The sequence below is a fragment of the Leuciscus leuciscus genome (genome assembly GCF_965113295.1).
Source record: "Leuciscus leuciscus genome assembly, chromosome: 10".
NCBI lineage: Eukaryota > Metazoa > Chordata > Actinopteri > Cypriniformes > Leuciscidae > Leuciscus > Leuciscus leuciscus.
In genome coordinates, this window is record NC_138734.1 from 27,617,064 (window position 1) to 27,639,223 (window position 22,160).

General features: G+C 35.3%; 2 protein-coding genes across 6 annotated transcripts in view; both read right to left on the bottom strand.

Moving 5' to 3' along the window:
- Positions 1–9,145, bottom strand: part of LOC309507510 (phosphatidylinositol phosphatase PTPRQ-like) — a 57,879-nt gene extending 48,734 nt beyond the window's left edge. For 2 of the 5 annotated variants that reach the window (XM_082181710.1, XM_082181709.1), the window contains exons 1-10: positions 8,836–9,144; positions 7,786–7,896; positions 7,565–7,706; positions 7,197–7,454; positions 6,089–6,306; positions 5,194–5,374; positions 2,238–2,528; positions 1,868–2,152; positions 633–902; positions 279–539 (exon numbers count right to left, since the gene is read on the bottom strand). In XM_082181710.1, coding sequence (XP_082037836.1) covers positions 279–539; positions 633–902; positions 1,868–2,152; positions 2,238–2,528; positions 5,194–5,374; positions 6,089–6,306; positions 7,197–7,454; positions 7,565–7,706; positions 7,786–7,896; positions 8,836–8,925 — 2,107 coding nt within the window. In that variant the 5' untranslated portion in view covers positions 8,926–9,144. Of the gene's footprint in view, positions 1–278; positions 540–632; positions 903–1,867; positions 2,153–2,237; positions 2,529–5,193; positions 5,375–6,088; positions 6,307–7,196; positions 7,455–7,564; positions 7,707–7,785; positions 7,897–8,835 lie in introns of those variants that run through there. The other 3 variants (XM_082181708.1, XM_082181711.1, XM_082181712.1) reach the window with 3 other exon arrangements.
- Positions 9,146–10,130: 985 nt separating this feature from the next.
- otogl (otogelin-like) overlaps positions 10,131–22,160 on the bottom strand; it is a 51,076-nt gene continuing 39,046 nt past the window's right edge. The window contains exons 45-58 of the mRNA XM_082181713.1: positions 21,948–22,160; positions 20,680–20,784; positions 20,488–20,595; positions 19,950–20,051; positions 19,740–19,844; positions 18,713–18,753; positions 18,517–18,580; positions 18,236–18,414; positions 17,701–17,805; positions 17,315–17,434; positions 17,183–17,228; positions 15,434–15,505; positions 12,276–12,355; positions 10,131–11,862 (exon numbers count right to left, since the gene is read on the bottom strand). Of these exons, the coding sequence (XP_082037839.1) occupies positions 11,662–11,862; positions 12,276–12,355; positions 15,434–15,505; positions 17,183–17,228; positions 17,315–17,434; positions 17,701–17,805; positions 18,236–18,414; positions 18,517–18,580; positions 18,713–18,753; positions 19,740–19,844; positions 19,950–20,051; positions 20,488–20,595; positions 20,680–20,784; positions 21,948–22,160 (1,541 nt within the window). The 3' untranslated portion in view covers positions 10,131–11,661. The remainder of the gene's footprint in view (positions 11,863–12,275; positions 12,356–15,433; positions 15,506–17,182; positions 17,229–17,314; positions 17,435–17,700; positions 17,806–18,235; positions 18,415–18,516; positions 18,581–18,712; positions 18,754–19,739; positions 19,845–19,949; positions 20,052–20,487; positions 20,596–20,679; positions 20,785–21,947) is intronic.

Consider the following 22,160-nt stretch of genomic DNA (forward strand, 5'->3'; position numbering starts at 1 on the left):
CCGTCAGTAATGATTCCGTAAATTCAGCTTTGCCATCACAGGAATAAATTACATTTTTAAAACAAATATATTAAAATAGAAAACGGTTATTTTAAATTGTAATAACATTTCACAATATTACCATTTTTGCTGTATTTTTGATCAAACAATTGCAGCCTTGGTGAGCATAAGGGACGTCTTTCAAAAACATTAAAAAAAATCTGAATAATTCCAAACTTTTGACCGGTACAGTACTTATGTGAGCAATAAGAGTAAAAGTTTCTCAAATGTTTTCTCACAGGTGCTCACAGGTGGTAAAGCAAAACCGTCACTGCTTGTGTCTCTGCTGGTCACAAACACATAAAAGTTATACTGCGTCCCTGGATTAAGGTTGCCGACTACCACTTTGGTGCGGTCTTTGGACACTGGCGTCCAGGATCGATTATTTTGGTAAGTAATGGTGATGCCGTCATAAATGCTGTTTTTGGGCATCTGCACAAAGAGCTCCACAGAATGTGTGCCAACTGCATATGGGACAGCTATCTGGATGCTATCAGGTTCTGAAACAAGCATAAAAATACATATTATAGACTGAGACAGAGGCATCATAAGGGAAATGAAGGAAAAGGAAGATAAAAACAAACGAATCATACTCAGAGTTTTTCGTATGGAAATTGGTGCGCTTCTGTTTTTGTCCTTCACTGCAGCCACTTCCACTACATACGTCCCACCTGGTTTGAGCTGTGCAAGAGAGACGCAGGTGGAGCTATTTACCCAGAACTCTCTAGTTTGGGCCTGATTTGTTTGTGGGCGGAGTCGGATGTAATATTCATTAACTTCCTCATCTGGTGAAGGCCACCAGCACACAGTCATGTTCTCCAGACCCACAGCATCAACTGAGACCTTGCGTGGAGGACTAACCTCTAAAACACACAGACATCAACACACAAAACATCTATGTAGATCTCCATAACCGGGTGAAAACCCAAATTATTCAAACCCAATTGAGGGGGGAATTCATTCAGAATGATTTTATAAGCATCTGCTTATTTTCAATCATTGTCTACACTGTTTTATCACCTAATTCAGTAAAACAATATGCAAATAAGGTAATTGCACCAAACAAGGTGGCATGGGTAATTAGGACAAGCCGGTATAAACTGACATCCAACCTATACACTGACATTTTCCAAATTTAGGGATGCAGCATTAAAAAAATTCTGGCTGATCCCGATAACTGGCTGATAATAATATTCTATACAATTTAGTCTAAATAAATAAAACAATAAAAGTCAAATGTTTTGAATGCTGAAATTAGACATCCATTTTTTACACTGTACATTATAATGTTGTGATATTCATTTTGAGATTTGCTAAAGATTATATTTATTAAATCATTACATGCACAATTTAAAAATAAATAAAACTAGGTTGTCTACATACACAAAATTGACGTTCACACAAACACACACACGTTGGGTTTTCATGTTTTATGGGGACTTTACATAAAGGTAATGATTTTTATACTGTACAAACTGTATATTCTATCCCCTTACCTAAACCTACCCATCTCAAAAAAACTTTCTGCATTTTTACATTTTCAAATAACATAACTTAGTGTGATTTATAAGCTGTTTTTCTCATGGGGACCACAAAATATCCTCACCATTAATGTAGGGTTAACGAGGACCTCACACACACACAAATAGTTTCATTTGCACACAATAGGTGAGTTTGCACAGTGCTATCTTGTGTATAGTGTTTTTGTTAAGTTGAGCTGTGGTTGGCATGTTGATAAGACATAGTTTTGGATGGAAATATTGCACACAAAAATGAATTCACCCCTCAGTATCTCCTACACACTTTTTTTATTTTTTGCAAAACCTACCTGTGATGACAGTCACGGACATACTGTCATTGCTTTCCACATCTTGAGCAGTGACAGACAAAACTGTGATCTTGTAAGCATGATACGCCTTCAACCCACCAATCACAGCACTCTGATTTGTCTTGTCCAACCGAATAGAATGGCTTCTGCCAGAGGATAGATCCACCCAGTGCAGGATGTATTGCTTGAATAGAGCATTCTGGGTAGAATCAGGGGCGGTCCAATACACTGCAATCTGACTGGACGTAACAGCTGTCATTGTGAGATTCTGAGGAGGATTTGGCTCTGCAACATTAAACAAACAACCCAGTTATTTTTTGGGTAAACTATTCCTTTAATGTGTGTTGGTACTGCAGATGTAGAAACTTACTTGTATTGGTGATGAAAATGGGTCCAAGTGTCTGAGACGCCCCACTGGGGCGTGTAAGAACCAGTGAGAAATGATAGACATGTCCAGGATAGAGACCTACAACTCTCACTTTGCCTTGACTGTTTGTGAGTGGCCTATTTGACAGGGTTCCATCCATTGAGTCATCTTCTGATTGTAGAGCGAGTGAAAAACCAGCAGATAAGTCAAGGTGAGATTCATTAGACCAGATAAATGCCGCTTCTGTCTCACACACACTCTCCAGGAACAGCCATTCACTACTGCTCTGGAACACTGTAACAGAAACACACATAGATACGATTATTCTAAAAGAAAGCCACAAATGGTCCTTACAAGTACCCCTTTACAAGTGGACATCACAGTGTACTATTACCCAACAAAATATGGGCTGAAGGTGTCATTTTGGCCCACTGCTTCTCAATTTTTTTTTCCTTCAAAAAGATTTCAGTAATCACAATCTCATCTCATGGATATACTCTAGAGTTTCAGAAAAGTTCTCAACGTCTCAAACTGTGCTCAGATCTTCCAAGACACCAAAGTCCACAATCAAAAGTCAGAGACCTAAATATGAACTTAACATTTCTGATCGAATTGTTGTAAAACCAAATAATCTCAGCTATGCAATCCACATCAGTTATTTTATCACATTTAAATTTTATTCATATTTTGAATTATTTTATATTTTTAGGTTTCATTTTCATTAAGTTTAAGTTTGTGATGTGCTTTTGTCATTTTAATTAGTTTTTAATATATTTTTAAAATTAGATTTATTTTCATTTCAGTTTTAGTCATTTCAGTACTTCCACTTAACTTATTTCAGTTAGTTTCCAAGGCAACATTTCTCATTTTTATTTAAGTTTTTTAAGTTTAAATGCTTCATCTAATATCATTTCAGCTTTATTTCAACTAACAAAAATGATTTGTAATAGTTTCAGTCCTAGATTTACTTAATAATAACTCCGATCCACATTCATTTTATGGCTTTATAATTGTATTGTATGTCAGCATTTGTCTAATTTGAGTCTACTTTTAATTCTTCTAATGATGCCGGAGAAACATCTGAGACAAAGTTTATAGTTAAAAAGGCTATATGTAAAAATTGTCATTTCTTAATCGCCTTTATTTGCCAATGTGTGGACAGCTTTTAAGGAAACTTCCCCAACCTCCTAGGTTGTCTATGAAAGCCTGTTGTAGACAGATTTTTATGTGAAGGACTCAGGATGGTTTTTTGCCAGGAAAATCAAAAAGATACAGTACTACAGTTACGCGCTCTTGTTCCATGACACATTAAATGCTTATACAATGTTCAGGGTAATGCCAAAATAGCTATTCTGTACTATGATGTCAATGTGTCATGCAAAGGAAAGGGATTAATTAAGCACCATTAAGGGGCACTATTTTAACGATCTAAGCGCATGGTCTAAAGCGCAGGGCGCAAGTGCACTTAGGGCATGTCCGAATCCACTTTTGCTAGTTTAACGACGGGAAAAATGGTCGGCGCATGGTCTAAAAGGGTTGTCTCTATTCTCTTAATGCGTAATGGGTGTGTTTTGGGTGTAACGTGCACAAAATGTCCCATTCCCTTTAAAAGCCAGTTACGGATTCACTATTTACATGGCGGAATTTGCAAACGGAAAGACTGAACGCGTCTCCTGAGCGCAAACGGATCTGCTCATGTGCGATGTTAAAGCGCGCAAGCAGACCATCTACGGGACAAGCCAGATTCCACCATATCTTTATGTACACAATATTAATATTTTACATTGTAATCCTTTAATTTTTAGTTTATGTGCTGCTGCGCGTCCCTGTGTGTGTAATAAGCAGAGAGTGTAAGCGCATTGTGGACCCGCCTACAGGCGCACATTACTAACGCGCTCTTTAAATAACAAAAAAAATATTGCGCCATTGACTTTAGACCAGATTTTTGTTGGTCAATGGCGCAGTCTATTTCAGTTGCCTCAAAATAGCAATGCGCCTGGACACTTCTTTTTTAGACCAGCAGGCCTATGAGCGGGCAAATGGGTGCAAATGCATTTGCTATTTAAACAATGTGGCGCAGGACGTGAAAATGATAACTGCGTCAGGCTGAAACTAGCAAAAAACACTTGCGTCACGCTTGGCGCTACATTGCGCCGGGTGTATGATAGGGCTCTGAGGGGGACTGCAGTCCACTGCAATAATTAGAAATATTGGTCCCTCCCCCCCGTCTCACATAGCCAGATCTATATAGTCTCAAATATAGCCTACTTTATAATCAAACTATCATAACAGTGTAATTTTAATTACCTCATTTGACATGAGCTAGTGCAAACATATTCACATCACTATGATCCGATACTTTCTCAAACTGCTGTTTTCTCTCCACTGTCATTTTTGTTGTGTGTTCTTGTTATTGAGAGTTCTTGTTATTATCAAATATCTAAATGTCGCTCTCAGTGGCGTGGAAAGAGTCGGGATGTTTGCTAACAGTATATCGCTTTAAAAGTATTTCCAACTTCTTTTTATTTATTAGAGAAGTGCGAGAAAGAACTTTGTCGTGAGTATATCAGCTCTTGTGCGTTGCGTGTGCACGAGTGCGAGGACGAGCATTAAGTTGCTGGCAGCAGTTCACTTAACAGCCAACAATGTTGCTAATAACAAGGCATTCTGAATTATAGCACCGTTAAAAGAAAATCCAGAGCAATAAAAGAGCAACCTCTGAGCAATACAGTCTTCCTCACGGCACTTCTCTGAAAATGCTTATCACACAGTTGAATTAATCAAAACAGGACATATTCCTGGATCAACAAGCTTTGTTGGTCCAGGAACAACATTCCTATCAACCCAATCAATCCTGACTCTAACCCAACCCTTTTTCCAAGAACAACAGTGGATGTTGATCGAGGAAGATGTCCTACTTGTGTAAATCACACCCCCCTTATCTCTCTTCTTCACTCACACTCCTCTTGACATATATAGGGGAGCTGCAGGTAACATGGGAAAGCAGTGAAGAAGTATCCTTCTCCAGTGGCATTCTTCTGCATCGCAACACAGCCTGTTTGATTGGGTGCAAGAGATGATGTCACTTCAATATTTAAGTTGTAGGCGGAGCCATCAGACCAGCGGAGTTCACCTTCTGTCTGTAGATATTAAAAAACAGAGGCTGAATAAAAAACCCATTTCAAACAGTTTAGAATTCAACAGCCTGGTTCCGGAAGTAAAAACCCCATTTATTTTCAATAAGGATATCTTATAAACAATTAAAGAAAGACCTGCTGTGAGCTATGAGCTTGTTCTCTGCATTAGTCTGCATTATTTCAACTTTTTTTATATATATATAACCGTGTTTAACTGTGGAATTCCTGGTGAAAAACTGCATTACCCAAAAGAAAGCTCCACCAATCAGAGAATAAAAACAAGCATCTTCAGCATCTGCCCAATCCCATAAAGTCAGTGTCTTTTTCTCTGATTTTAAAATACTTTTTTGCTGCAAATAAAAGTTTGTAATGTTGTGATTCACCTAGTAACTGGTTAGTTTGGTTCAACTCTTTAAAGAAGACCATTTAAAATTAATTACGGGAGAAAACCTTCAGGAACCAAGGCTGCTGAAAAAGTGGACGGGCACTGTTGCACTATTATGCTACGTTGTCGTCACATGACCTCAAGTTATTGTTTTCCATTTTAATTTCCAATTTTGTATAAAAATGTTTTAAATTTACGAAAAAGCATATTATGCATACGCACAATTTGCACACTGTTCAAAGTATACATGCTGCAGCCTGCATACTCATGTCTTTCAAAAATATAGGTACGTAATACTGTACGTCATTATTGTTTATGTGTGTTTGACGTACCTCACGGTCATTCAAAGCCGTCCACAACAGCAGAAGATGGTCACAGGACTTTAAGAAGGATGTGATGGACAGAAACTCTGCATCTGTCTTTATGTTGGCCAGATGTGACCCTGGGATTGATCTTTCACACATCTGCTTCGCTCCAGACCATGACTTGAACCTTGGGCTCACCTTATAACAGCTCCACCCCACAGCAAGCCAGCCTACGGGACACTGACCTGCAGGAGGACAAGTTACACCGTCAGTGTATGTGTGTGTCTTATACTATTTACTACTGAAGTTTTCATCTTCTTCAAGCATTTGTCATTCCAAATCAGCATGATTTTTTGTTATTTCATAGAGCACAAATGGAGATTACACAAAAGTAGAGCTCTAATCTACACTTTTTCATTCAACAAAAGTGAATGGTGATTTATACTGTCAAATATAATATAATATTGTCCCAAAAATTACAAAGCACCATCAAATTAGTCCAAACAACTTTTCATTTTATTAACATTTTAATCTAGCTTTGAGTTATTATATTATATTTTCAGTTTCCATTTTACTTTAAGCAAATGTATGTGCTTTTGTAATTTGTATTAGTTTTTTTATATACATTTCAATTCAGCTTATTTTCTTATTTCAGTTTTAGTCATTTTAGTACATTAACTTAACTTTTAACAAAGTTCTCATCTAATATTTATATTCTATTTCAGTTTCATTTCAATTTACAAAAATTGTAAAAGTATTTTTACAAGTTTAAGTCTCGTTTTTAGTCTTTCTGCACTACATCTCAAATCTTATGAAATCATACGTGTCATTTTTGTGTGAGAAATAGACTGAAATTTAAGTTAATATTCACAAAAAATCTTCAATCCCACGACAAGTTTCATTAATAAATGTTAATTGTAATTTTCTACATAACTGGAGGGTAAAAAGTATTTGAGAAACTCTAAAATGTTCTCTTATGGCATCAAGCCCAGTAAAACAATTTTGGGTCTACTTTACTTTTGAGACGTTTACCTTGATGTATTTAGCAGAAACCTTTAACTAAAGTGACTATAAAGTGGCAATAAAGGAACACAAGCAATTCATCACAGACCAAACAATGTGTTTTTGCACATACCCGTCTTTATGGCCAGCTGAAGGCTTTGTGTAACGTTAATTTGGAGTTGAGGGAAGAATGTTTTCTTTTTCACAATGACATTATAACGACGTCCGGGCTGTAACCCTTTCACCTGGTGGAATGGCTGAAAATGGGATGCAACCCAACACTGCTCATCCAAACACACATCCAAGACATTTCCACCATCTAATGTAGACCAGCTGAACATGGCAGTCGTGGATGAGATCTCCATGCTTAAAGAGGAGCTCAGGAGGGGGACTAACAATAGAGCAAAGAAAGAGTATTAAAACAAAGTAGAATCTCAATGAATAAAATATGAATAAATAAAACATTATGTTCATTTTTGGGTTGAAGCTGCTGCGTGTTACCAAGTTGGAAAGTCTTGGCATCCAGCAGTTCTGAGTTGTTGTATGACTGCAGACTAAATTCCAGTTCCTCATACACTTGTGGTCCTCTGAAAGTCATCACACACTCACACACGTCTTCACAAACTGCAATACTGCACAGCACCTGACAGAGAAACTCAATTAATCAAACATATTATTAATGTGAGTGAGCATTTGAGAGGGATATAGTGTTTGCTTCGCACCTTGTTTCCCAATGAAAGTGTGTAAAAATTAGCTGTCTGTGACGGAAAACACTGAAACGCCACCTGCACATGGACAGAGGATGGACTTCTGGGATATGGAAGACTGAAAGCCTGAAGGACAACAAGAGGAAAGAAAAAACTAGGGATTGGGTGCAGATCATTGTTTTTCTATCAAGCCTTTAATACTACTTCATTATGCTCCCTATAAGACCTTTAAAATCAACATGAAAAGATCACATCCCACTTCTGCATGTACTACATAGGATATTTGATGATTAAAAAAGGGACTTGTATTCCAGAGGGAGGTAAAAAATATTATTGCAATATTATTGCCAAAACCTTTATTATATTATTGTTAGGCACCACTGAATTTCTGTCATCTGGAAGATTTTACAAAGGCTGCAAAATAATGTCAAGAAAGCAGTATTTAGCTTTTGATTAACATTATTTCTGGTCAATCCACTGTAAAAAAAAGAAAAGAAAAAAAAGGATTGTTGGTTTAACTTAAAAAAGTAAGTTACCTGGGTAAATATTGAGTTAATTGAAATAAAAAATTTGAGTTCATACAATACTGGAGATCAATACAGGTTTAATCAACAGAAACTCAAAATGTTCTGTTATCTGAACCACAGATCTACAATTATTTAAGTTGATTGACATAAGAAACAAAATTTGTGACAACAAATCATGATTTTTTTTTTTACAGTGTAAACAACACAGCTGAAAAGGAAAGTCATTTCAGATGCAAAAGTTACTACGTTTTGATGAAAGATTGTATTGTCTTTATAGTCTTTTATCAAAAGTTCCTTCTCATTAACTAATGAATAATGGCACAGGAACATTTCTTAAGAAAGCAAACAGTCAATTTTGATTTCATGTTGACTTTAAAGTTTTCTAAAGAACTATTCCAGCTTAGATTTTTTCTAACATAAACAGGTTTTGTTGTTTTACTCAGAAAGGCATATTTCTTGATTCACAGCAGACAATTGCATTTTTGCACTTGAAGATGAAGGGATCCATCTCGAATGAACGGTTTAAATGAATTGTTACCTGGAAGAAGTGCAGAAGTTGCCAAAACAAGGCCAGAACTTTGTCCATGGAGCTCCATCCCATAATTCCAGTGTCCATAGACGACACCATATTCTTAAAGTAAAACACTAAGGTCTTTAGCCTTGCAGCTTGCACTGTAATAATAACCTACACTACAATATGATCAAACTTCAGCAACATCCTAAAACAGTCTTTGTGGTCACAAGTGCACTCCGTGGCATCTTAGAGCAAAAAAATTGGCTCAGTTCAGTTTACATAAAAAAAATACCCAACATTCCTTGAGGGCACGCCTCCTCTGCCACTTCAGATGCCCAGGCCAGCATCTTATAACATAACAAAACCCACTGGAGGATTCAACCACACCTCCTCTTGAGAGCAGCTCTCAGTCAGATCAGATAGCCTCTCCACTACATGTTTTTCTTTCGTTTTTGACCGAATCGAAATAAAGTGCAGGCTGTCAAGACAACAGAGTCAGCACGTGGGAGTCATGTAGGGTCAGTGGTGAAGCAAACAAAACAGGCACAAAAAAATCCCGCACTAACACCCACCAGACTCCTACATGTATTACATCACCCACTGAGAATAAAAATCAATTTATATTAGCTGTCAAAAATTAGGCATTTACAAACATTATGCAAGATTTAGAAATGTTTACATTTAAATGCACTTGAAGTTAGAATGCAATGTATTAATTCATTTACAAAAATGTGTTATTTGAGCCATACAGCTTTTTAAAATGTCTATTCCTCCAGCTTTTGAAGTGTGTACTTTTTTTTTTTTATACCAGTACCATGTCCTACCTCAGATTTTTATTGTCAGTGCACTGCTGTTTTTACTAGTAAAGCTCGATGTTATTCTCTGTGGAAATCTACAGTTCACTGTATTGAACTCGCAACATTCCTTTAAATTCTGATTCAGCAGATGTACACAAGGGAGGAAAGGAACTTTTCCAAAATTTTAATTATCCGACTTGAAAGCAAAACACAACTCAGCAGGATATAACTCAAGTCATGCGTGGGCTGATCTAGTTAATAAACCACTTCTGAAATTAGATCAGGGTAAAGATCTTACTCTTCCGCTGATGGATGCCAAGATTGATGCCAATTGGTTTTTTGCAGTTTTATTGAGTCCATTTTGGTCATTTTACAGTGAAATGACTTAAATGAAATATTCTCACACATAAAGGTGAAATATTTTCAAAATGATTAATATCTGCGGTATAATAATCTGTGGATAATTGAGTGGTATACAGTATATTACAAAATAGCTTGGTAACTCAATTGATCTGCACAGTGCAATTTTTTTGTATTTTTATTTCATTATTTAAAAAACATTGACAATAACATGCAGGTTTTTAGATATTTTACTAAATGCTAATCCTTTTTAGGCTTACACAATTTTGATCATTTGCAGCAGAAATACAAATTTTGACATTATGGCTATAGTATGGAAAATTCAAGTTCATCAAGTTATGTTTTTTTAAAGACGGCTAAGACAGGACACAACTAGTGACAGGAAGTGTGCGCCTGTAGCGGATAATTTCAGTAACACTTTACAACAAGATTCCTATTACTAACATTATTTAACAACAGTAGTTAACACACTGTAAAAAAGTTGCTGCCTTACTTTTTTAAGTACAATCAACTTTAAGTAAATTAAACTGATTTTAAAAAATTTGTTGAATCTTGTATAACTTGTATAAAAAGTTGAAATTGATTAACTTATTTTGATGAGTTAAAGCAACGTAAAAACATATAGTGTCATAACTTATTGATCATATAATTTTTTACAGTGCATGAACTAACAAAGAAAGAATGTTCTAAAGCATTTATTAAACTCAGTTAATGTTAATATAATTTCAAAATGTATTAAAACATTAGTTAAAAAGAAAAGTTGTATCTGTTAATATTATTGGTAACACTTTACAATAAGGTTCATTAGTTACATTAGTTAACATTAACTAATAATGAACTGCACTTATACAGCATTTGTTCATCTTTGTTAATGTTAATTTCAACATTTACTAATACTTTATTAAAATCTTGTTAACATTAGTTAATGCACTGTGAACTAACATGAACAAACAATGAACAGCTTTATTTTTATTAACTAACATTAACAAAGATGAACAAAAACAGTAATAAATGTATTGCTCATTGTTAGTTCATGTTAGTTAATACATTAACTAATGTTTAATAAAGGAACCTTATTGTAAAGTGTTACCATATTATTTAATGGACCTGAGCTAACAGGAACTAACAATAAACAGTTGCATTGTTTATTAACTAACATTAACAAAGGTAAATAAATACAGTAACAAAAGTGTTGCTCATTGATAGTTAATGTCTAATAAATGTATTAACTAATGTTAACTACTGGGACCTTATTGCAAGTGTTACTGAAATATCAAATAACTACTTAAGACTGGCTCGTAATTTTTTCCCCCTCTAATTAATAAGAAATGTGATTTTGTTAGAAATGCACAAAGTTGCATTTAAATAAAGCATTTGGTTAAGTTAAGATCTTAAGATGTACAGTATAAGTGTACTTAAAATGTTTATGAAAAATATTAATACTAATTTGCATGTCATTTAATGTTAATACTCTCAAATCTAAACAATACACAAATTTAACAGCAGTTTGTTCTTATTCTAATGAATGTTTGATTAACGTATTACAGATACATTTGAGATATTAAAGACAAAAACAGTGATGTGTTAGTAGTTAGCAGTTTTACAGATACTATACTGTATATGCAGTCAAAATCTGTGTCAAGCTAGTGCTCTGGCTGAGATCTTAACTTTACTGCACACAGTCCACAAAGAATCAGTTCCACTGGCATGAGCAGTCCATTGGCTCCTGGTAGTAATAGTCCACCGTGGTGGCATTTCGAGTGCAGTACAGCTGAATGATGCGGTTTTGTAGGCCGTTCTCACGGCAGCACTTGCAGAAACGTGCGTGACTGTTAATGTTAAAATTGAAGATGGTGGCAGATGGACATTTTCCATCACATGAATACACAGTCACCTGAAGAGAAAAACCAAGAGAGATGAGGTTAGCAACTCCGATGGATAGATGGATGGATGGATGGAGAGGAAACAGAATAGAATAGAATAGAATAGAATAGAATAGAATAGAATAGAATAGAATAGAATAGAATAGGTCTTCAACCCTGCTTCTGGAGGTCTACTGTCCACTGTTTAGATCCAACTCTAATCAAACACACCGGAACCAGCTAATCAAAGTCTTCAGGATCGCTTGAAAATCATAAGCTAAAGCAAGCTGGATAAACTTTACAGGGCTTTGGGCCTCCAGGAGCAGGATTGAAGACCTCTGGATTAAAGAATATAAGAAAACCTAATATAATAGATTAGAACAACAGAAAATGTATATATGTAACAATAGGAATTGCATTTTTAATGTGAATCTTTCACACTCACAGGTGCATTACTTCTACAGTCATCTTTTCTGATGGTGGTCCTGATGGCGACTCTCTTACAGGTTTTACCATCTTCTTTGCCTACACACACACACACACACACACACACACACACACACACACACACACACACACACACACACACACACACAGAAGAATTGTGACTTACAAATGAACACAAACATGCACATTTTCGTTTTTAAAGCAATATTAAACAATATTAAATAAAATAATAATAACCATTTAAAATGTATTAAATAAAACATTTAAATGATAGAAAAAAAATGTTGGGCATACATTTATTTTATCCATCCAGAATTGACTATAGTTATTTACTATTATTGCTGTAACATGACATTAACCAACATTAAATTATACTGCATTAATTATTGGCATGATTTCAGAAATGCTGCATTACCTAAGCCTGAATATTTTTGTCAACAATCAATAGCCCATAAGGCCTATTTGACATCAGTTGAGGTGAAGAAGGTTCTTACATTTTGAGGATTATGAAAACTAATATTTGGAATAATGTGCTCTGATAAATAATTTGCAATGAGACCAAGAACATGCAATAAGAAATTAAATATATGTCATTTTGACGTTCAACAAACTTATATACAGCACTTTACAATATTTCTGATATTTTATGCCATAACATTATAGAATGCAGCAGTGGTTGTCCCCTTTTTCAGCGGCGCTGAATCCCAAAGTATTTTTTTTCCATTCATTTCTCCCGTAGGGATTTCAAAAAAAGTCTTTGTTAAAGCCATGAACCAAGCCAATCGAGGTGGATCACAACACTATAAACTTTGATTTGAAACGCAAAAGTTTTTGAAAATCAGACAAAAAGACAAAGGTACAAGATTGTGTACTTAACGGCTTCAGGGAGGGAAAGAACTACAATGAAGCATTACGAACAGCATAATCAAATTAAAAACGATGGATCAATATACAACTACTCATTTACAAATTTTGATTGCATACTTAAAAAACATTTTGAGTTTATTGCAAAATATGCACACACATATACATATATACATTATATATATATATATATATATATATATATATATATATATATATATATATACTGTATATATATACAAACATTTCAGTATTTTGAGTGTAGAGAGATCGACTTGATGACGTCATTCACAGTGCTTAATGGGAGTGGGAGGAGCTAAAGAGCTATTTTGTGTGTGTTGCTTTTTTGACTTTCTGATTGGTGTACTTTTCTGAACAGCTTCATAGATAATGTCGTTTTTCCACCAGGAATTACCGTTAAACACGATTATTAAATAATGCAGGCTGACGGCTTCAGCAGTCGCAAATACCATGGATTAACAACATTTTAGCTCTAGTAGGGCAGTTATTACAGGTTTATAAGTTATCGTTCGAAACCGGTTTCCCTTTGAGAAAATGAATGGAGTTTTTACTTCAAGAATCTGACTAATTGCACTCTATTAATAATGAAATAAATGTAAAAAAAAATTAGAATAAAAAATTAAGATTTAATGATGTTCAGTAGTGAATTTTCACAAATGAGGAATATGAAATATGAAAATTTGCTCCTTTAAATAAGGTGACCAGGTGTTGGTATTGCTGCCTATGGCAGGCTCTGTTTTATCAGCAGGATTTTCTGGACCTCATGAGGTGTTAAGAAAACTGAGTGATACAGACTATGTGTACTCCCGACAGAAAGAGAACATCTCGTGTGTGATATCTAAATGTTGCGTTCCATCTCCTAGACCTTTAAAGATCGTAACAATCCACGAGGTCTGTATTGACAACTAAACCAAGTTATGTTTATTCTTTGTACATACGACTGTAACAATGAGTCAAGTACACACACACACATCAAACCACATTAACACAACAGGCTTAGTGACTATTATTACTGCACCTTGGGGGCTCCACTTGATTGACAAGTTAGTTACCATGGTGACATTTGTCTGACAATGATCGAGTGGCACCATTGAAAACTGAACTTTTCACCCATATGTAAGTTTTGTTTGTATGACAATGATAAAATGAAAGGCATTTAATTCTTTTGAGGGCAGTGTGTGTGTGTGTGTGTGTGTGTGTGTGTGTGTATGTTGTAAATTCCCAGCTCATTAATTTTGACACTGAGATTTTGGAGGTTCAAACAGAGGACAGGTTTCGAAGATATCAGGGGGTTTCAACAGGAAATAAATCAAGACTTCACAGCTGTGTGTCTGAGATGGTGGGAGGGACAGCCGATGAGTGGTTTTGGAAAGCAGTGTTGCCTGTGTTTGAATGTTACACGGATGTTCACAAGTACGAGAATTAAAGGAATAGTTCATAAAATATGACAATTTCGACATTATTTGCCCACCACCCTCATGTTGTGGAAACCCATATTGTTGTTCTTTTTTCCATGGAATACAACAGTGCCCTTTTGTCTTTGTTTTTTTTGTTTTTTGCCAAACAGTTCATAAAAGTAAATAAAATAAATAAATTTAAATGAATTAAAAATTAGACAAAAGGCTCAATGAAGGTGCTCAACCACAAAAAAATTATAATAATAATAATTTCACAAAAATTCACAAAAATGAAAAAGGTGGCATTCCATAAATAGAATGTTTTCACCTAAATATTTGTCATATTTGAATTAAACAAGGCTTTATAAAATGTAAGAACTGAGGCAAGATTTCCTGTAAATAAATAGAATAATTTTATTCTATTCTTTTTTTATTAGAATGTTTTCACCTAAATATTTGTCATATTTGAATTAAACAAGGCTTTATAAAATGTAAGAACTGTGGCAAGATTTCCTGTAAATAAATAGAATAATTTTATTCTATTCTTTTTTTAGCTTAAAGACGTAAGGTACAGTACTATATTGGGAAAATAAAAAAAGTATGAATATTCTTCAAAAGTACTGCTTTTGTGTTCCACAGCAGAACAACTGTATAAGGAATTTGACTAACATGAGGGTGAGCAAATGATGACAGAATTCCTATTATAGCCCAGACGTCTCACACACTTAATCAGTTCACCTTAATTGATTCACCCAAACTAAAAGAAAATAATGGCAAGAGTGAAAGAGATAAGTAAAAAAAAATATTTTCTTCAACACACATAAAATATTATGAGACACAGATAAAGAAGATAATTCAGTAGATGAGTGAGTACCTGTATCACAGTTAGTACTAGCAGTGGGTGTTACTGGACTAACGGAAAAAGGCAACAAACCAAGTCCAGCACCTGAGAAACACACAGGGGCAGGTTCACAAACTCACAAGTCTGTAACAAACTCATTTGGTTGAAGTCGCTCGTAAAGCTTCCAGCACAAACACAAGAGCCCCCAAACCAATGCGAACACACACAAACCTGCACCCACAAGTGCCCTCATGCGTAAAAAGATGCACAGACCCACCGCTTGCACAAAAAATACATACCAGTTTGTTGAAAGCAAATTATTAGCACATAGCCAGCAAAGGCACATGCCAGACATGTGGAGTTTCTTCCTCAAAATCACCATGCCATGCCAATATAATCAAAGAAAACTGTGTCTTAAACAGATTCATGCAGCTTTTTCCAATATGCTTTCCTTGGTTTATGAGTAATGCAAAATGAAATTTAGGCCTATACTACCATTCAAATGCTTTGGGATCAGTAAGATTTTTTTTTTTTTTACTTTTATTCAGCAAGGACACATCAAACTGATCAAAAGTGACAGCAAAGACATTTATAATGTTACAAAATATTTGTATTCCAAAAAAACTTTCTTTCATCAAAGAATCTTAAAATATATATATATATCACTGTTTCCACAAAAATCTTAAGCAGCACAACTGTTTCCAACATTGATAATAAGAAATGTTTTTGAGCATCAAATCAGCATATTAGAATGATTTCTGAAGGATCATGTGACACTGAAGACTGGAGTAATTATGCTGAAAATTCTGGTTTGCCATCAAAAGAATAAATTACATTTAAATATTTATATATATATAAATAAAGTTATTTAAAATTGTTACAACATTTTCACTATATTACTGTATATTGTATATGTATATTACTGTATATCACTATATATTGTTGATTAAATAAATGTAGCCTTGGTGATTAGAGACTTCTTACAAAAACATTTAAAAAAAAGCTTACTGATCCCAAACTTTTGAACACTGAAATATCGGCCAGGGTTGCATTTTCCACAAGCATCATAAGCCTAAATAGATTGTGGAGACCATTTTTGCCAACTGTCTCTATGATCTACTTAGGTGTACGATGCTTTTATGAAACGCAATGTATCCACAGATATTTGGCTGCCCATTCGTTTTGTGCATTTTAAATAAATATTCCCACACCTTTTAACCTACGAATTCCCATAACTTTTCTATGCTTATTCTAGTTAAAGTTTACTTAATCACTCGTTGTCAACATTCAAGGTTTGCTTAAGTTATTGTTTATACCTAAAGCATCAAGCTTTGACAAGAGACAGTTAAAAACCACAAACACCAATCCCATAGCACAAAAACCAGCCTGAGCCACAGATAACACAAAAGACAAAGATAGAGTTAAGAACATATAGAGAGGGGAATTGTATAACAATCTGGCTTTCATCACAGAAACCCTGTTTCGGACAACACAAGCTAAAATCTATACATTTCTTCCAAGATTACAGCATGTACAATCATTGTATTTTAGAGAGAATTGAGGACAAGGAAAAGCACAATTGAAATTGAAAGAAAAGAATGAAAAGGCCCATGAGATATATACAGCAGCACTCATTTCCCCCGGGACAACAGGGAGCATCTAACCACAATATGCAACCAGCAGCTACAGTAGTAAGCCCAGCATTGCTTCTCCATCATGCTGTTCCAAACAGCCCCCAGCATTCCCAGAAAGCACAGCCAGCCCCAGACACACACTACTCACATGTCTTACAGCAACCGTCCACATACGTCTGAACCACGCCTCCATTCTGAAACAGACAGCACAGAGGTTAGAAGAACAACAACACAAACAGATACAGAAGCAGCAAAATGAATGTAGTGATTTGTGTCAGACCTGAATACACTCTGTGTCATTGAAAGGAGGACAGACAACTCCAGAGGCCAGAACTACTGCCCCTACCGCAGTCTCCATACAGTCGAACCGTGTGCAGTTAGCCACCCATGAGCTGCCAGCCTGCAAACCACATAAAAAAAAAAAACTATCAGGTTCATGCATTTGCGGCTGTTTCCTGAAAACAATGACGGGGCTTGTCTGAGTGTGTGTGTTTCTGATCTACAATAGCAATATTTTTGCTAATACCCCCAGAAAATCTGACAAAACATCCATTTGTGAACATCCTCAAAGGGGAAAATGTTCATAAATACAGTAAATAATGTCAGAAAGTTTCCTTCAAGGGTAAGTGTGGGGTTACATTAATAAAAAGCACCAGTGCAGATTACCATAAATACTTCTGTAGTGCCGTTTTCACTGGGATATGAGCATGAGATGTTTTTGCAGGAGCCACAGCACACATGTGGATCAGATGATGGGACATAAACCTGATGCTACAGTGACAGAAATGTAAACAAAAAATATAAATTAAAATATATATTTTAAATTCGTAACACACCAACAAAATATATTGGAAAAATATAAAAATAAGAAATGTTATTGTCTATTCTGCACTTTTGAAGTTTTGTTTATTCCATGAAATCCACAAAAAACAGCTTTAATTTAGTTTTACATATCCTATACTGTCTTAGAGGCTGAAATTGGTGCTGTACCTTTAAGACTTCTATATGTAAATCACTTCTGTTATGATTGACTAACCTCTACACTGTACATTGAAATATTTAATTTAGAAGAGCATTTTTTTCTCCCATGACATGTGCCTTTTAAAACTGGACTTTCATCAATTTCATGGAACATCATGAAAAATATGTAGAAACATCCATTAATTCATATATTGAAAGTTGTATTAGTCATGTGACTTACAGGATCACACTTCTCAGAGCAGTTGGCAGTGGTGACCTCCATGGCGTAGAACCCGGTGCTGGGGTCTTTATGTGTGAGGCACTGAACCGTGTAACACAATTCCCCCTCAAAGTATTGCACCATAGACTGGCCCGGATTCAATATTGTCACATCCTGAAACAGACACACTTCTGCCTTCTCTACACACACAAACACACAAAGATACACAAACACAGACTTGTGTTTCAGTTTCATTGAATAGCATGGCATTTTGAGTGTGTGAGTGTTAGTTTGAGTCTTACTGCAGTGATACAGTGGGCATCCACACGGGCCACCGGAGTCTGGATCCTCCACTTTCACCTCACCCTATAAAACAAAGGTCACAGAATAATACTGTAGTTCCAGAACAGTTTATTATGGCAATGTAATTCATGCACACAACACAATGGACTATTTAAAATGTATTCACACACACAGAATACATTTTAGAACACTCACCGCAGCGCAGACCGGAACTGTAAAGTTCTCACACTGACATTCTAAAAACAACAAAAACAAATGTTACAAATGTAACTGTGTATGCATACAAAAATTACTTTGACAAATCATGGTGATATGGAACTTTGATACATACACTAGTTTGGGTTCGGTAAGATATTTTTATGTTTTTGAAAGTCTCTTATGCACACTAAGGCTGCATTTTATTTGATCAAAAATACAGTAAAACAGTAATATTGTGAAATATAAATGTATATTTGAATATATTTTAACATGTAATTTATTCCTGTTATGCCAAAGTAGATTTTTCAGCATCATTTCTACAGTCTTCAGTGTCACATGATCCTTCAGAAATAATTCTTAATATGCGAAATATTTTTGTGGAAACTGATTCATTCTTAGGATTCTTTTATAGAATAGAAAGTATAAACAAAATAACAGCATTTATTGGAAATAGAAATCTTTGCAACAATATAAATGTTTGTACTGTCAATATTTCAATATACAAAAACATTTTTTAACAGACCCCAACATTTTAAACGATAGTGTACTATTATTAGCTTATGCATTTATCATGCTATTTACATGGTATTCGTGTTCACAACACATGGAGATGGCATGGTACTTGTAAAGCCCCTTTCACACAGAGATTCCGGAAAATACACAGATAATTGCATTCACACAGAAGGCACTCTAGCAATTTAACGGCAATTTCCCGTGATCAATGCGCTGTGTGAAAGGGGCTTTAATGTAACGTTTCTGTATCTGTGAGCTTGTACATGTTTTTAGTTTAGCTGTACTTTAAGAGAGAACTGTGGATTTTTTTTTTTTTTTTGGCCACAAAAGGAAGAAAAGTACATAGAGGGACAAAATAATGCCTTCTAAAATGTCAAAAGGTGAATCTGAGGGTTTGAGTAAGGGTTATTCTGTAGTTACTATAATTATCTTGATCATCTTAAAAACAAAATGAAGTCAAAGGGAAGCTACAGTTTAGACATCTAGGTAAGTGTGTGCATGTGTCCAATACCGCAGTGTGTCTCTGGGCAGCAGCTGTCCGGCACGGGTCTCTTCATAAGCACAGCTCCAGGAGCACAACTCACACTGGCCTCAGGACACAGACTCATATCACACACTGAAAGATCAAGAACGAGTCATGTTTCTCTGTTTCATTACGACACACAAAATGACCGGGCACTTCAGTACAGTGAGTGACTACTTGTGTTTTTGTTATAATTACCACAATGATACTGCGGACAGCAGTGATTAGTGGTGTTCATATCCACAGCCAGTATCTCTCCAAGCAGACACACTGGTATAGGTTCAATACAGGACTCGCACACTGCAAAACATATGCAAATTATTACTACAGCATGCCCTAATATCACAAAAAATAAATAAATAATAACATATATATATATATTTTTTATATATACAATGCATTATAATGTGTATTTTAAGGCATTATAAATACTTGTATATCTTTGTATATTAGTGTATATTTATATTATAATATAATGAATTATATATACAGGCTTCATAGAGTGTTAGAGCTTTTAGAATCTCATAAACAATGTATATTTGGGATTTTAATGTTTGATAATTAGTCATTATAATTATCTTAAATATGTATTAATTATAAATGTATTAACACGACCTTAGATTTTAGTACACACACACACACATACAGTATATATATATTTATTTATATTTCTGGATTGACAGCATAGAGATGGAATGTCACCTGTAGAACTGAAGTATTTATAATGTATTATTACCACACATGTAGCTGTAACAGCAGGCGTGTGCCCCTCTGACCTCCACCAGGAACTGATCTTCTCGGCAAATCGGGGCAGGGACACTCAGGCATGCCAGCGGATCACATTCTAACGGAGACCAATCAGAAGACTGACCCTTATCAACTGATCACATAAACAACCAATCAAAGAAAGGATTACATGAGCTCTTACCACATCTGTATTCGGGACAGCAGGACAGAGCGCTGTAGCCAATCACCAGCTTGTCTCCATTCTCACAGCTAGGGACTTCACTCTGACAGATGGTGAGGTTACATTCTACACACACAGACAACACAGACACAAGCTTTTTTTTTCATACATATTTTTGGTTCATTTTCTTGGAAGAAAAATACCGTACATTTTAAATATGCATATCTGATTTGTTTAGTTATTTATTTGTTTGTTTGTGCCATGTCAGCATAAAAGGCCATTTTCGTGGCAAGAACAAAAAGAGGTCAATAAAATGAAGAAACATATAAAGAAGGCAATAGAGAAAAATTATAATAATTTACATACAGAAAGATCAAATCTAAACATTTTGCAAGAATCTTATGAAAGTCTGTTTCGTTAACTTTTAATACTATTTAGGGATATAAATGGACCTAAAACAAACACACATGGACTAAACTCAACCGCACAACTCCATACACCTTAGGTTGTGTGGCAAACAATAACTCCCAATGCATGTCTCTTATGCTCACCAAGGCTGCATTTATTTGCCAAAAAATATAGTACATTTATGAAATATTATTACAATTTAAAGTAATTGCTTTCTATTTGAATATATTTTAAAAATGTATTTATTCCTGTGATGTAAAGCTGAATTTTCAGCATCATTACTCCAGTCTTCAGTGTCACATGATCCTTCAGAAATCATTCTAATATGCTGATTTGCTGCTCAAAAAACATTGGGGCTCAATGGGGCTCAGTTGGAATTTTTGTGGCAACCATGATACATTATTTCAGGATTTGAAATTGAAATCTTGGTAACACTTTATTTTACAGTGTCCTTGTTATATGTTACATGTACTTACCATAGTAATAACACTAAATTACATGCAACTAACCCTCAACCAAACCCTAATCCTACCCTAACCCTATAGTAAGTACATGTAGTTGCTTAATATTACTCAGTACTTAAATATATATTTACACTGTAACAATGACACCTTCAAATAAAGTGTAACCGAAATCTTTTGTAACATTACAAATGTCTGGCATTTTTTATGAATGTAATGCATCCTTGCTGAGATAAAAGAATGATTTTTTTTTTTTTTTACATGTCTTTTGAACATTAGTATAGTATATGACATTAGTATTAGAGATGATTGCCTTCTAGCTCATAGTATATATACAAAGTACACCAAAGGTGCCAGGATGATATACTATTTCTGATGGATTTGAGAAGCATACATCCATGTGTGTTTATAGGTTTATACCACAAATCTTCTTAGGACAGCAGACCCCTTCCTCCAGCACGGCGACTGCATACTCTCCCTCCCTCTCACACAGCGGGGCAGGTTCATAACTGCAATCGGGTTCCACAGGAACCACACTACCGTTCTCCAGACACTTGAACAGACAGCAGCCACGCAGAGAGCCGTTCCACACATCACCCGGGGCACGTGGAGCGCCATCGTTATCCGTACACA